The sequence below is a fragment of the Osmia bicornis genome, chromosome 9 (genome assembly GCF_907164935.1).
Source record: "Osmia bicornis bicornis chromosome 9, iOsmBic2.1, whole genome shotgun sequence".
Taxonomy (NCBI): Eukaryota; Metazoa; Arthropoda; class Insecta; order Hymenoptera; family Megachilidae; genus Osmia; species Osmia bicornis.
This window is the reverse complement of record NC_060224.1, coordinates 3,900,827-3,915,226: the sequence shown is the minus strand read 5'-3', so window position 1 is coordinate 3,915,226 and position 14,400 is coordinate 3,900,827. Positions and strand designations below refer to the sequence as shown.

The window sequence follows — 14,400 nt, the reverse complement described above, 5'->3', positions numbered from 1 at the left end:
GATCGGTGGTTCGTCGATCATAATATTCGAGTCGCATCGGTAGCGAGCGGGGAAGAGAGATAAGATCGGGACACGTTTGAGACGGGTCGAATAAAAGCATCGTGGCACGTTCGATGATGCAATGACTGTCTTTCGTGCTTGGCTTCCGCATCTTCGGGTTACGCAAGTGGGTGAACCAGTTTCTGGACAGACCACCTTTGTGTAATTATGCCCGGGCATAACTGTCCACGCAAGAACAATAACGTCTCTTGTCGTTCCTGCCGTGAAAGCTGTCATCCTACACGCTCTGACAATTCGTACGAAAGTTGTAACTTACCAGCATCACCTGAAAAATTTCACAAGGTGTTGTCAGTAACGTATTAATGTTTTAAAATGAGATTTTTGAGTGGTATCAGATTTATGAAAGAATTATTAAGAGAAAGATTTTCTGTTACGTCGTGAAAAGACAGTGATTACACGGCGCAGATTCGCGACTCCTTTAGTTGGGCAACTCTGGTAAACCAATTCTGGGTTTGACCGTCAAACAACTTTTATCCGATGGTCGGGGTCCTGTGAGAGCCGTGAAAGTCGGAAATAATGGGTTCCCTCGCCGCAGGTTCTCTTTGTGGACGGCGAACAATAAAAAAAAGCGCCGGTGAATCGCTTCGCCTCTTGGTGAATGAGCCACCCAGCCTCCAATTCCCTTTTGTCTTTATAAAACTCTCGTTTGCTTTTTTTTTTATGAACCCTTAACTGGTAACACAGGGTCAATGATTTTGTTTTAATTACAAACACTTTCGAGTTAACGCATTGTTTTGGGATTTTGCACGATCGACCCAACGTCACTCGTTACGAAACGAAGTACGTCATTTTTGGGCCGTGTTGCAAATACCTTGGGCGAAACTTCGTTAAGAATTCGTTTATTTATTTCCTTATGTGTCTTACACAATACTAGAAAGATAAAAAATAGTGTTCGCGTGTAGAACAAACGATTCGAAAGAGTAACGCACGCGATCGATTGTATCGTATAAAATCGTACTAACGACAACGAAAGAATATTATGTATTTGTTTCTCATGAAAGTTTCAACGATGTCGAGCAATCGTAATAGATCAAGTTTGGCTTACAATTGAAATGCTTTTGCCAATTACTGAGAACACCGACGAAACGAAATAATAACATAGCTCAGGATACGTACGAATTTCCAAACAAGATTATTCAGATTTCTTTGTGAAACTCGATTCGTTGGAATGTTTAATACTCTTAATGCAATAAATGATAAACAAGTACAAATATTTACACAATGGACGAGGCATCTTCTATTGTTCTGTCATTTATTCAGAACATTCTACAATTAATGGAGAATTGAAAGGAAGACGGTCGAAATTTATGACTTTACAAATTAAAAAAAAATTATTTTCAAGTAAAATACCTGAAAAGGTCATGAGTCTAATTACCAATCTAATATTAATTTTCAATCATCCCCTTTTCCCCTTTTCCTTCAGCGCAATGCTCGACCTAATAGCAGGGCGCAGAACGATTCACGCGCTGGTACGCGAGCTAGTTGCTTAATTACGTGCTGTGTAATTACTTCATTAACCGTTAAATTAATAATGAATACTTACAAGAAAACACGTGGCTCGAGTGCAAACACATCTGTGTCATCGAAACCTGACGCGTTTCACCTGTGCAACAACTTTATTACACCTGCAGAATATCTGTAAGATATCTTGGCATGTTTGGTCATTTATTTGGTCAGTTCAACTCGAGATGATCGAAGAATATCGATCGTCTCTTGATGAGAGAAAGGGAAAATGTTTTCAAACGCTTCAGGCAATCGAGTGCCCTATTTGCGTTTAATTCAAGATTCTAGACTAAATTCTCCTAACGAAGCATCGAAATCGTTAGGAGAATCGCAATGATTCCTTGGAGAATCATCGTCGTTCTAGTGGGAACAGCTGCGTTGTAAAATCCGCTTCCATAGACCTGCAGACCAGCTGTTTCGATGCTCCGTTTGCAGTAATCGCCATCTGAAAATTCAGACAAATCATGGGTTATTTTTAAGCGAACGAGTGGTGGGCATGTACCAAACTTTGGAACCTTTTATTTGCTAGGGGTTCAGTCAATTTATAGAGTTAGAATGCTTGAAATGCACTTCTGGTCTGCTTGCTCACCGCTCGAAAGACTATACTACTTATTCCATACGGAGTCCGCGCTCTATCCGTCTGACTGCACTACTCAATCTACTTCACTTATCCCCTTTAGTTTGTTTTCTGCCCATACGCTTTACTATCTGTTTTTTGCTCCTCTTTCTTCTACTCGTATTTTCACCATAGATAATTTACTTTATCCACAGTGATGGTTTACCAATTAATCGCGGTAATTACACGCTGCACGATTTATAATTAATACCGTTCAGTTCCATATCATCTATTTCGTAATGGTTAATTTTCATCTGAAAAAATGTAAAAACCTATAAATCGAGTATCCATGGATAGTAAAAGGATGCTCGTGATCGATTACGTGGTTTCAAACGAAATGGAGACGAGAGAAAAGAGTGGAAAAAAAAGAAAAGGGAAAGAGAAACAGGCTCGTACGCAATATCGCGATCGACAGAGAAATTATACAACCGTCGTGTTCGCAGTCTCTTTCTCCTCGTAACGCGCGAGTCACGTACGTTTTTCGCTTTCCATCGCGATTGCTTCTCAGAAACTCGAACCTGCGACAATTTTCCTCCTCCACCCACGAATTGTGTCATGTTCGAATATCACGAGCGATCGTTGAACGAAGGATTCCCGATGACGCGAGTCGAAGCGGAAAAAACATGGGTGCTCTCGTTACAGTGCGCGCAGATGTTTGCAAAGCGCAAGTTCGAGGCGGATTTCGAGGTGCAACGTGCAATGGAAACGAGAGTGGAATCGTCGAACGTGTCTCACGACTTCGCAGTCTCTCTCTTTTTCGTTCCCTTCGCTCGTCTTAAGTTGTCTTTGTTCGTCGTTTTGCACCTTTAGGTTCGCGTTCATTCCTCGTTCTACTCCGATTTCGCAAGTACAGTCTCACGGGGCCAGGATCGGACAAGCGGCTTTGCATTTTATCACGGAAACCACGGATGAAAGTGACGTTTCCTGCGTCAACTCTACGTGACGAGGGTGAACACTTTCGGTGTGTCAGGTGTTTGCGATACGAGTTAACGCTTCACCGATGCCATCGATAGGTGTGAAAACACTTAGAGCAGTATTGCAAATTAATTTCATTTAAATATTGAATTTGGACTTGAAAGTTCTTCATCCCCTGAAGGGACGAGAGTTCAATGAAACGCGTGGTCAGCGAATAGAGCGATCAATCAGAGTCACACCTGGCTCTGTTAGATAATCTTCCAGGTAATTAACCGCAGTCCATCCTAAAGCATCTGGAACACGCTCATTTTTTTTCTCTTTACAAGAACCCTAGCGATTTTACGTAACGTTTCTACGCTGTTAGTTTGGCAAGATCTGTTGGCCGAAGAGAAGACTCGTAACCCAGGCAATTCTAATAATTTCTCCGTACACCGGGGATCGTAATTCAGTCGAATGTCGTCACACGATGAATATTTGTAGCGTTCGACGGTAACTGGCACGTGGGAACTGCAACCTTCAATCTGTTACGGTAGGAAATTGCATAATTTGTAACAAGTTACGATGAAAGGTATCGCGCGAGTAGCTCGATACACGCTCGTACCGATCGCTTGGTGTCACGTGAATCGGTTCCTTGTTTGCTTCGAACTAGTATCGAAAGGGGGAAAAACCGTATCGTTTTAAAACGGCGATCGGGACGCGGAATTGGAAAGTAAAACGGCTTGTCGTCGTGATATAAGAAAACGGAAGTCTCCGAACGAGCTTGCACAAACTCCCTTGCTCATTAAGGGAACAGATGCCGCTTTTTCAAGAATTCATTTACAGATTAACTTCGATTTATTTAATATACCATATCGAATGGGATTTTTGAATCGACCAAAGTATCGTAATCCCTTAAGTATCTCTGATCATCTAACGATTATTAATTTCATTCCCGTTCACCGAATGACGCCTCCATCAATCGACTTCCAAGAAACTGACTTCTTTAAATCTTTGATACCGTTTCTTCGATTACGTAACATCGTAATTATTTCTCGCGATGAAACGGAATCGTAAGGGGTTAACACGCTCTATGATTTGTTTGGATAATCGAGTTTCTTAACAATGACGCGCGCTACGAAGAGGTTGGACGGATTTGCACGTGCAGCGAAAGGAACTGAATACACACGACGAGTTTACACGGGAGGGTAGTGAAAATCGTTTAGAAAAATCGCTTTCTCACCGTACGACCAGCCTACTACGTCTCCGGTTCTCAGGTTCTCCGTTCTCAACCAGTCTTCGAGAGGCCTGAAGTACTCCCTTAGCGCGGACGCGTCTAATCTGTCCTCGCCGATGGCTTCTTGAAGCGTTTGCTGCCAAGGGACCGACGAACCCCTTTCCATGATTCTCCTGAAAAATATAATAGAATCATGTATACCTTCCGTAACCTTTTGACGTCGTGGAATTCGTGGAGTACAAATTTCCACTGATTTAAGATCGAAATCATTAGAAGACTGTCAGAAATTTTTCCGTGACGGGAAAACGACATGGAGCAACGCGCTTGCTCGACCATTTAAATTACTCAGCTCGTAACTCGCAAGCGCGTTGTTTTGTCTTTAACGAGATCACCGGCGGCGCTTTCTAGCCGCATCGTTGCAACAGCTTGTTCAACCCGCACAATGAAAAACCTCGAACGAAGCCGTAGAGGAAAATCGGCGGGGAACTGAAATGGGAGGAAAATAAAGACGCGTAACGAGCCTTCTCTTACAGCCGATTGCGAACGCCCCGCGCTCATGCTAATTAGCGAACTATCTTTGGCAATCGGCCGTGTTCCAGAGAGGCGTTCGAGTGTGCATCAGTCGACTCTGTCATAATTCTCCTCCCGACTAAATTATTAGGGTCTATTAATACTCATTCACAAATTTAATTGTGAAAGGAAATTGAAAATGTTTCGCTAATGACCATCTTCCAAACAATACCACTGTTTCTCCCTTTAATTTTCATCTCGGCAGAAATCTCTGCATAATTCCAGCACGGTCTCTCGCGGCATGCCAGCAAGTACTTTGAGTAATAATCTCGTTAAACTCTGTCGAAGATAATGCACGCTTTGATCCCGACCAGCTACTCCCACGTGTATAGAAGCTTGCTGTCTGTCAGTTGTTACACTCGTCACTGTCATCTTCAGGTTTCCATTGGAACGAGTTGTTTTGTCGATAATAAATCATAATAGAAGCTTTGTATATCGTCTTCAGCCTTTCGGTAACCAGAAAAAAATGATTGCTCGAATAATATGGTAATAAAAGAGCGAAAAGTGTGCTGGGATTTTACGAAGTTGTTTTATTACGTGGTTCGGTTTACGTTCGGGGGGAGTTTGTTATCCGAGCTCCTCTTGTAACGCGTCCTCTGTCCCTGTTTTCCCGTTTCCTTTGACGAAATATCGTCAATTCAACGAATACATCTCGCTCGTAATCCCGACACGATCCTCGTTACATAAAGCGAATTCAATCCGCGATTTATCCTTTTGTGTATTATGACAGTATTGCTTGAGGTTTAAGGGAAAGAGGGATTGAAAACCTTTCGATTGAATAGCCGAGCCTCTCTTGTATCTTGCATAAGAAGGTACTTGGTTATCGATGATTGTCATCGTTATGTGGTAACTGTCAGTGTAATTCTAGGCTGCTACGTTGGAAATTCTACTGTTCTTCATTCCATGTACAGAGAATAAAATTCTGAATCCTTGAAAGTTATGGATTTTAATATCTGTTTATAAAATTTTGAAATTGTAAGTGTTGATTATCTAAGTGTGCAATAATTACACGTGAAAATTTTCGTCCAACTTCCGGTTTATATTTAATAAACGTTAATCGATTCCATAAAGCAGAATCAAAGTGACAGCATCCAGTGTTGCGAAAGACAGGAAAGTGGCGATTTCGCCGAGGTGGCGAGCACCGGAAATTCTGAGGTCGATATAAATTGCATCGAGGGCATACCGAAATGTTCTTACCCGTCTGGTCGATTCCCACGGAAGGCGTGGCACCGTCTTGAAGGAACCGGAAGCGAGCCACGGCTACGTGGCTTGCATCCAAATGACTTTCCAAAAAAAGAACTCGTTATATCACGTTTTAATACCGGTGACCGTGCACTTTTCACTTTCGTGAAATCGATTCTTTGCCTCTACCACTTTTCCTTATTATTGTTAATTGTTGTACGATCCTTACGATTGCTCGACTCCTTAAATTTCGTTCTCTCTGTTTATTCTAAAAACTTGATAAATAATAATTAAAAGAGAGAAAGGATATTCGTCGCGATGAAGACTTGGCCAAGAGAAGCTTCTCTCTCGAGTTGCCATAGCGATATTGATCGTTCGAAATTTAGCTAAGGGATCGTAGTTATTCCAGCATCTTGGAGTTCTCGAAATTTCACGAAACCTTAACCAATTTATGGACAAACTCTCCTCGAGACCCATAGGTGTTTTCATAGGGGAGACAGCATTGTTGTCGTTTAATGATTTACATTCGATTACAGGTAGAATCGAGTCACGAAACGTTTCTACCGAACCACGCTTCGATCTACGTTTTAAGAACGATCTTTGACACCGGCTTTGTGGGAAACGCGTGTCATTTGGCTCATCGGTTTTGCACGATACAAGCAGGTTCTGCTATTTGCTCGCTACCCAATCGAGACCTTGACAGGCCCACAATGGGATCTTGAGTGCGGTTAACATGGTAAATAGTTCGACATGGCAATTGTTTCTGTTATTATTGGAAAATAGCCTGTCTATTTTATTGCCTAACCCTTTCGATTCCACGTGGCCGTACTGCATCGACGTAAAAATCATTGCTCGTTAAGGTGGTTAATAAAATTAAATTAGAAATTCCGTAATCGAAAATTGCGAGTATTTTGGAAGCGACGTCAATTTGTCTGTAATGAAATTCCTGTCGATCGTGTGAAGCATTGGATCGAGAGGGTTAATTCGATCCCATAGACTTTCGAAACGCATCGCTCGGTCCGCAGGCGTTCAAGGCCGGATCTTCGATTTGCATGAATCCCAACCAATTTCTGAATAATCACGGCAATTAAATGTTGATCGACTACTTCATTATGGAATCCTGATGAATTCGTTCAGGCCATCACTGAAATATCGCTTGGATCATTGCCGATCCTTGAATCTCAAATGAACCGGCGCGATCTACAGGAATATCCGAACCGTTTCTTGCCTCACCAAGTTTCACGCTTCCTTTTTCATTGTATTCAATTGCACGATCTGCAACGTGTTTTTACGTCGTGTTACAGTCACGGTTTATCCGATCGATAATTACGGATATTACCGCGATGATTATTGAAAACACAGTGTACCGAACGTTATTGAAACACTGCGGTAATAACGTCAATTAACCTTTTCGCGTAAATGATGTCTATATCAGTAATATTTTCAGGCTTGTACATTGCAATTGTATGTTTATTTAATATCTGGACCCCCATGGTAGTCGACGTGTTAATTACAAAAGAAGGTAAGTGAAAAGATTAAATTGAAAAAGCAATTGTATTCTGAATAATTGCAATTATAGCGCCGGTCATCAGTAAGCCCTGCAGCATTCACCGTGTTAATTACACAAGGTAACATGTGAAAAGCATAAAAGTAAAACGTCCATATTCTGAATAATTGCAATTATAGCGTCGGTCACTAGAATGCCCTACGGCATTCAACGTGTTAATTACTCAAGGTGGCAAGTGGAAAGTTTAAAACTGAAAAACGCAACTGTTGTATTCTGAATAATTGCAATTATAGCGCGCTAAAATAAGTTATTAAATGAAAGATATTTCAGAGATCATCTCCACAAAAAAAAAGCCATGTGCCAAAGGATTATAAAAAGAAGCAAAGATTTACATAATATTAAAAAAGATTATGTAAACTCTTGTTGTATGAATAATGAATGATCCTGTCGTGAACGGGTTAACATTCTCATCATTTACCAGCGTAAATTGCAACTCGACCGCGACTTATGACATAAAAAGATGATTAAAACATTGTTTTATCGGTCGTGGAACCAATGGACCGATGCGTTTCAGGAAGCTGCAACTCGACGCCGAGAAATCTTTCTCTGGATATATCCCACCGTCGCGTTGCCCCCCTTTTTTTTTTCTTTATTTTCTTTTCCGCGAGTAGAGTTACACGGCCCATAAAACGGAAGTGCAACGCGTAACAGGCCAGACAGCCGCGAGTTTCTTCGTAACACGGCTCGTACACGCGTGCCGCGTGTTTTTACGCGCAAGCCGCAATCGCTTTCGTAACGCGTCCGCAACGCGCCACTTCGAGAGATCGTCCTTCGATTACAGGAAGTCCGGCCTTTGGACGACCGCCCGCTAGATTTTCATCTATCGATCCCCCGCGAATATGGCCACTGGAAACGAGCCTTTTCGGTTGGAAAATCGAATCATCCACGAGCTTTTGCTCGAAGATAATGCTCGAAACGGGAGCTGGCATTTGAATTCTAATTTTCTTAGATTCTTATCGTTTGACATTATTATTGACATTCGAGTATTTTTATTACAAATCGACGAAACTGGGGATTCAGAAATTTTTTATGCTTCCTTATAGATGAGTAGAATAAACAATTGCAATGTGAAAAAGTGCAAGGCGTGCATCGAGACCAGATGGCACGATACGAGCTCGCAATTTTACAGGTCAAAGCCGATTTAAGAACCGTGGCAGAAATAATTAAATAAATTCACGGGGCATAATTCCGTATTGAAAATGAAAAAACCCTGTCCATGGAATTTTCCACAAGTCGGAACATTCATTTTCCCCGCAGTCGAATTGGAAAATGAAACGGTTCCATTCCGAGTAATTACAATTATAACACGCCATACCGCGTATTTCCATTTTCACTGTGCCATTTAACGCGTTAACGAACATCTTATGCAACGTTTGAAAACCTACGAAACTCGATTAAACGTTGTTTCCCGCGGAACAGAAATAAAGAACAACGTCTTGACGCCATCTATTGCGTAATTGTTTTACAAGCAACATTTCATTAACCGTGGAAGCGAACGTGTATTTATACTTTAAACAGGTACCACGTTTCTAAGTGGCAACGTTAGATACTCCCAAGCGATAGAAGCGATTTATTATCGCCAGCTTCGTATCCTGACAGCTGTATCGATTTTAATTGCTCTTTCGCGAGATTTCTTAATTCTTCGCGGGGGGGAATCGAACTAACCGGCACGTGGCCGCGAGTTTTATCGATCTATTTCTCGTGATTTTTTTCTCATTGGAATCGTTGCTAGGCCGAATCGAGGGACGGAAAATTGGCAGAGAAATTGCGGAACCGAATAAAAGGTTTCCCTCTCGTTGACCCAGATTACGTTTACTAGATTGTCAAGGGAGGCGATCCGATCACCGAGCTCGATATAATACGGCACTCGATTGTATCCTGCACACGATATTTCTGATCAACTCTGGACACACATGTTCTATCATTGAACGAAGAAGAGGGTCATCGTTTTTTCAGACTTTTTCAAGATTCTGGTCAGACCTTGAAACTATTCGTATTACTGATTCGATTCGACTTTTCTGACATTACATTAATTCGTCGGGAAAACTTTTCTGCATCTCTGTTATTAGATTCCGTCAAGTTTTCTCGTCCTAACCAAAAGTTGAACTTTCGAAGGACGTTGATAAGGGTATTCCTATTTGGAGAAGCAAATTGTTGATTGTAAGATTGAATAATTCTTTGTGAAGAATTATTTATTGTCATCGAACGCCCACCGGTCGCGATTCCGTTGTAAATCATTCATGATTTACAGCCGATGGTCATCGCATCTCGTTTTCCTTGGCACTCTCGTATCGAGGTCCATCATCGCGAAATAGATACAACGGCGCAAATCTTCGTCGACGTTTAATAAAAGTGCCGTTTCACGACTCATGGAACTTCAGCGAGTGAAAGTGTAGAGAGATGTAATTGTTTAACGATTACACATGAAGAGGAATGTTCATCTTAGTCAGCGTTTCTATGTATAAATATACATTTCATTAAAAAAGTGGGTTAAACTGAAAATGATCTATTTATATATAGAAATCAGGCTAACTTAAATTCAAGTAATCAATCAATATAAATTAATTTGAAAACTGATACCTATAAAGTGTAATGCTTCTGAGGTGGGTTGAAATGCACGTAATTTCTTCGATAGAAGTTAGCTAACTTCCCAAGACATTTTATCGATTCTATAAATTGAGGACAGGCTACACTGAATTTTTAATAAAGCTTCTTGCAGAACACGAACGGGAATTCCAATTTTGTTATACGATCAGATATCTCTACCGTGTTGTTTCCATAATTTTATGGATGACAATAAAATGAAGAAAAAGAAGAAGAAGGATCGACACCAATGAACGTGGCAAAAATTTGGCAAAGGTGGGAGAAGTCCAGTTTCGATTCTTCCGTGCCACGATTTCAGTCTCCTTTTACGGCCTGATTTGTTAACCGTCTCTGAAACGTTTCTCGAAATTTATAAGCCGACATTTATTCAGGGTTAATGCGACACCGATTGCAACATCCACGCTGGTGTATTCAAATAATCTTGTCGCAACGTTCGTGAGAAATTGAGGAACTATCCGATAATGTCAAAGATTTTTTGACTGTTCGTCTCACATTGTGTAATCATTCGTCTGTGTAAGGTGCCGATGACGTGACTTATCTTAACAGGATCACGATATTATTATTTTATCCTGATCGAGAGTAATTCTCCTCTGTCAACGTAATGAGCACCTTGACTACTATGGAGAATGTACGGTTAAATTAATTGAACGAACGAAACGTGCATGTTATGAAAGAAACTTCTGTCGAAATATGGAACTATATTAACGTTCTTTAATCCATTTACTCTGTATGTTGGATTTAGATGAATAGATCCAAGTTATTTTGAACACGTTACATTATTTCCCTTTGAGAAGATTGCTTTAGAATTTTTCTGTTAGAATTTCCAAAGGTAGAGCTTTCAAAAATAAAATTGCCAAAATTAGAATTTAAATACTAAATTTTCACTGTTCACGAAAACAACCGGAAGATAACAAAGAACCAGTTCCCAAGTAAATATCTGAAGTATGTGAAAACATGAGGACGAAAGGTCCTGGCCTATTTTTAGAGTAATATTGTAAAAGGAAGGAGAGACTGTCGGTGCTTCCATGATTCTTACGGACTTGAATTAGCCTTGAATTTCAACTAGGTCAAAAATGTCAGAAAACTTTCAAAGACGCGTTTTCGCGTAGAAACCCGGTTGGATGCCTTCCGCCTGACTTAACTTGACTAAAACATATGATCATTTGAATTTCCAAAAATCGCGTGGAAAATATCAGCGGTGCAGAATATTCATCACTATGAAAGAGAACGCGTGTTCGAACAGAAGTATCCTTTTGATTTTTTAATTTATCCTGTCACCTTGGAATACTTAATTGGCACGTTCCAACAGGAACTCGATCGTTTTCATAATTTATTATGTTATTCGAAAATCGAAACCCTTCTTCTTAATTATTTCTTTCGTAATTTGTCACGCTTTAAATTTTATATTTCTGCGACTGCGCCGCTGGTATATGATTTATACGTTCTGCAATATAAATGATATATAAGTTTTCGACATTTTATAAATGATCTTCAGATTCACAGAAATATCGAGGCGAATTTGTTTCATCATCGAACCGCTTGATGGATCGTGCGTAGCAAGTGTTGTCATTGAACAAATCGTTGATTTCACTTTATCAGAATTATTGGTGCAATTGCACTTTCGCGAGGAAGCTTTTAGCGATTGGAACCTTATCGACGTTTCCCTTATGATACCAGCCGCAAATACGGCAGGGGGTCATTAAATAAATGAATAAACATTCGAAAAACTTCCGTTTCGAAATTCTGTAGAAAAAAAAAAATTGTTTTTACATACGGCAGAAAAAAACGAGAACATGTTACATAAACGTTTAAAAACATCCGTGGTTCGAAAAATGAAATGCAAGAATGTAGTCGACATTTTCGTCTTAATCGATTTAATCTAAACAATTTTAATATGGATTTTTTATCTTTACTATTCAAAAGTTAATTTTTGATGATCAGAGAGATATGAAATCTTGCATGTTTCGCGAAATTGTTAGAATCGATCGGAAGGGAAAGTACAGGCGCGTTTCGTAAATCCTCGCTTTTTCTATCGATTATTTAATCGTTCATCTCGCTAGATCGACTTTCTATTGAGATGTTGTTTACCATACGAATGCATATGACGGTTCTACGAATTTAATTCAGTGAACTAATTGAAGAATGAAGAAATTGGATAATTGCCACTACAGTTGTACTGCAATTAAATGAAGCAAATTGGGGTATTATCTTAGGAAACGAGTTCTTCATACTTTTAATAATCAATATCACCATGTGCCAGGCGTGTGTATTTCTACTGCACTATTTCGTGATAATTGGCCCTGCAAACTTAGTTAAATAATGAAAAGATAGAAATTCTAAATACTGGTGCTGTTGTTTTAAAATTAAACTCACGTTTCCATTCAAGTTAAACGACACTTTAATACAGTGGTTGCTGGCAAGCGACACTTCCGTTCTTTTACCTTCTTTTTTTGCGAGATCGCTTAAACGTGCGCCGTTTCGCTGGTTTGAAGTACGATAAAAAGGGAGCTATGGTATCCTTCGATGCATTTATCATCCCGTTGAGAAAGTTATTTACTTTGCTAACTGGATAGATGTAACTAGTTCTTGGTAGAATTGCTCGAGGACACTTCTGCTGCAGGATGGAGTTAACAGTAGTTGCGAGTGTTTTTTCACTCCTATGGATCGTTTTATCATAATATTCACTCACCCTAAGATTCTTCCAGCTTCCGGACTTCTGTAGAAGTCGCACCTGTGCAGGGGTCTTCTGGGATCATCGACGTTCCTCTGGCCAGCCGCCTGGCAAAGAGCTCGGTACAGTTGGAATTGAAGTACACCCGCCACGAAGTTCCTATTAAACATAAATAAAATTAGAATAAAATTTGCCAGAAAGCAATGGATGACGACGGACTTTGAGTTAGTAAACGACTCTGCTCCATCGCTGGATGGAGGGGTTTAATGACCCTGGTGGCTACTTTTTGCGAATCTTGAAGAAATCACGACGTTCATTCAAGGCCAGTGTCATCGAGGTCGCTTAGGATGTCTTTTAGCGAGATAGCAAGCAATGCTCTTCCTCGACTCTTCTTCGTTCGAGAACGAAGCGAAAGAGAAAGACAGAGATCGGCTGTTCGCCGTTTCACCGAGACTCTTCATCGACGACGACCTTTACGTAATAAAACGCGAGACTATCCCTCCACGCTCGTCTACTTTCCATCGAGAACAGGCTGTCCTGAAAACTGTTACGACCGCGATTCGCGAAAGCGTCGGAATGTCGTCTGGATGATCGGCAGTTTCATAACGATCGTTAATTACACACTCGGAAGGTTTTAGTGGTTGGAATTTTGGTTGCCTCTCGCGTGAAGAAATATCGCTTTCGGTTCTTTTACCGAAGCCTTCTCTTTTCTTTTTTTCGCGTGCGGAAATCAATCGCTTTCCTTGTTCGATCGAGGAAATTCTGCAGAGGTTTGTTATTGTTTGGTATCGAGTATCGCGATTGCACCATCAGGACATTAATTCCGTTTAACGAGGAGAGATTTGAAAGGACTTAAACGGTGTACCGTCGTGTTCGTTTCATACGTAATGAGGCTTGAAAACGCGTCAGCTTCGCTTAAACAACTTATCGTTTAATCGTGCACCATTAGCGTTACCGATCGCTATCGTTACTTTGTTGAAGACTTTTACATCTTGCGTGAGAGAATAGCATCTCGCGTAACACCTACTTTGATAGATATTCCTTGTACATTTGCTTTGAGCGTCAATTATTAATAGGCTGCCTTTCTGTATTGAGAGCCAAGATTAATAAAATTATTATTTTTCCTTCTCTGTAATGACTAGCAATAGAAAATGAAATATTTTTCTACTTAAAGAAGGATGGAATTAAATTGCAAGAAATAAGGATACTATTGCCTTTCCATTCACCAAGGTTCTTCTTATCAAGTTCCTTCTGCGATCCATCGATGACGGAAGGAAAATGAAATGTTCGTAAGGAAAGAAGGTGAAATTGAACGGGATAGAGAAAAAAGGATAAACATATGAATTTTATCGATTGACCTTTCAGTTCTACCTACGCGGATAGCTCCGATAGAGATCCATCAGAAAGAAGCTAATTTCCTGCGAGGTGCGTACGATCCAAGGCGAGAAAAACGGCTTCGATGATAATTGAAACCAAGGTGAAGCCTTTTCCGTGAATGG

General features: G+C 40.5%; 1 protein-coding gene across 3 annotated transcripts in view; it reads right to left on the bottom strand.

Annotated features, from left to right (window-relative positions):
- Positions 1–883: 883 nt before the first annotated feature.
- Positions 884–14,400, bottom strand: part of LOC114879032 (angiotensin-converting enzyme) — a 39,755-nt gene continuing 26,238 nt past the window's right edge. For all 3 annotated transcript variants that reach the window (XM_046286931.1, XM_029193503.2, XM_046286930.1), the window contains exons 11-13: positions 12,920–13,060; positions 4,314–4,480; positions 884–2,008 (exon numbers count right to left, since the gene is read on the bottom strand). In XM_046286931.1, coding sequence (XP_046142887.1) covers positions 1,863–2,008; positions 4,314–4,480; positions 12,920–13,060 — 454 coding nt within the window. In that variant the 3' untranslated portion in view covers positions 884–1,862. The remainder of the gene's footprint in view (positions 2,009–4,313; positions 4,481–12,919; positions 13,061–14,400) is intronic.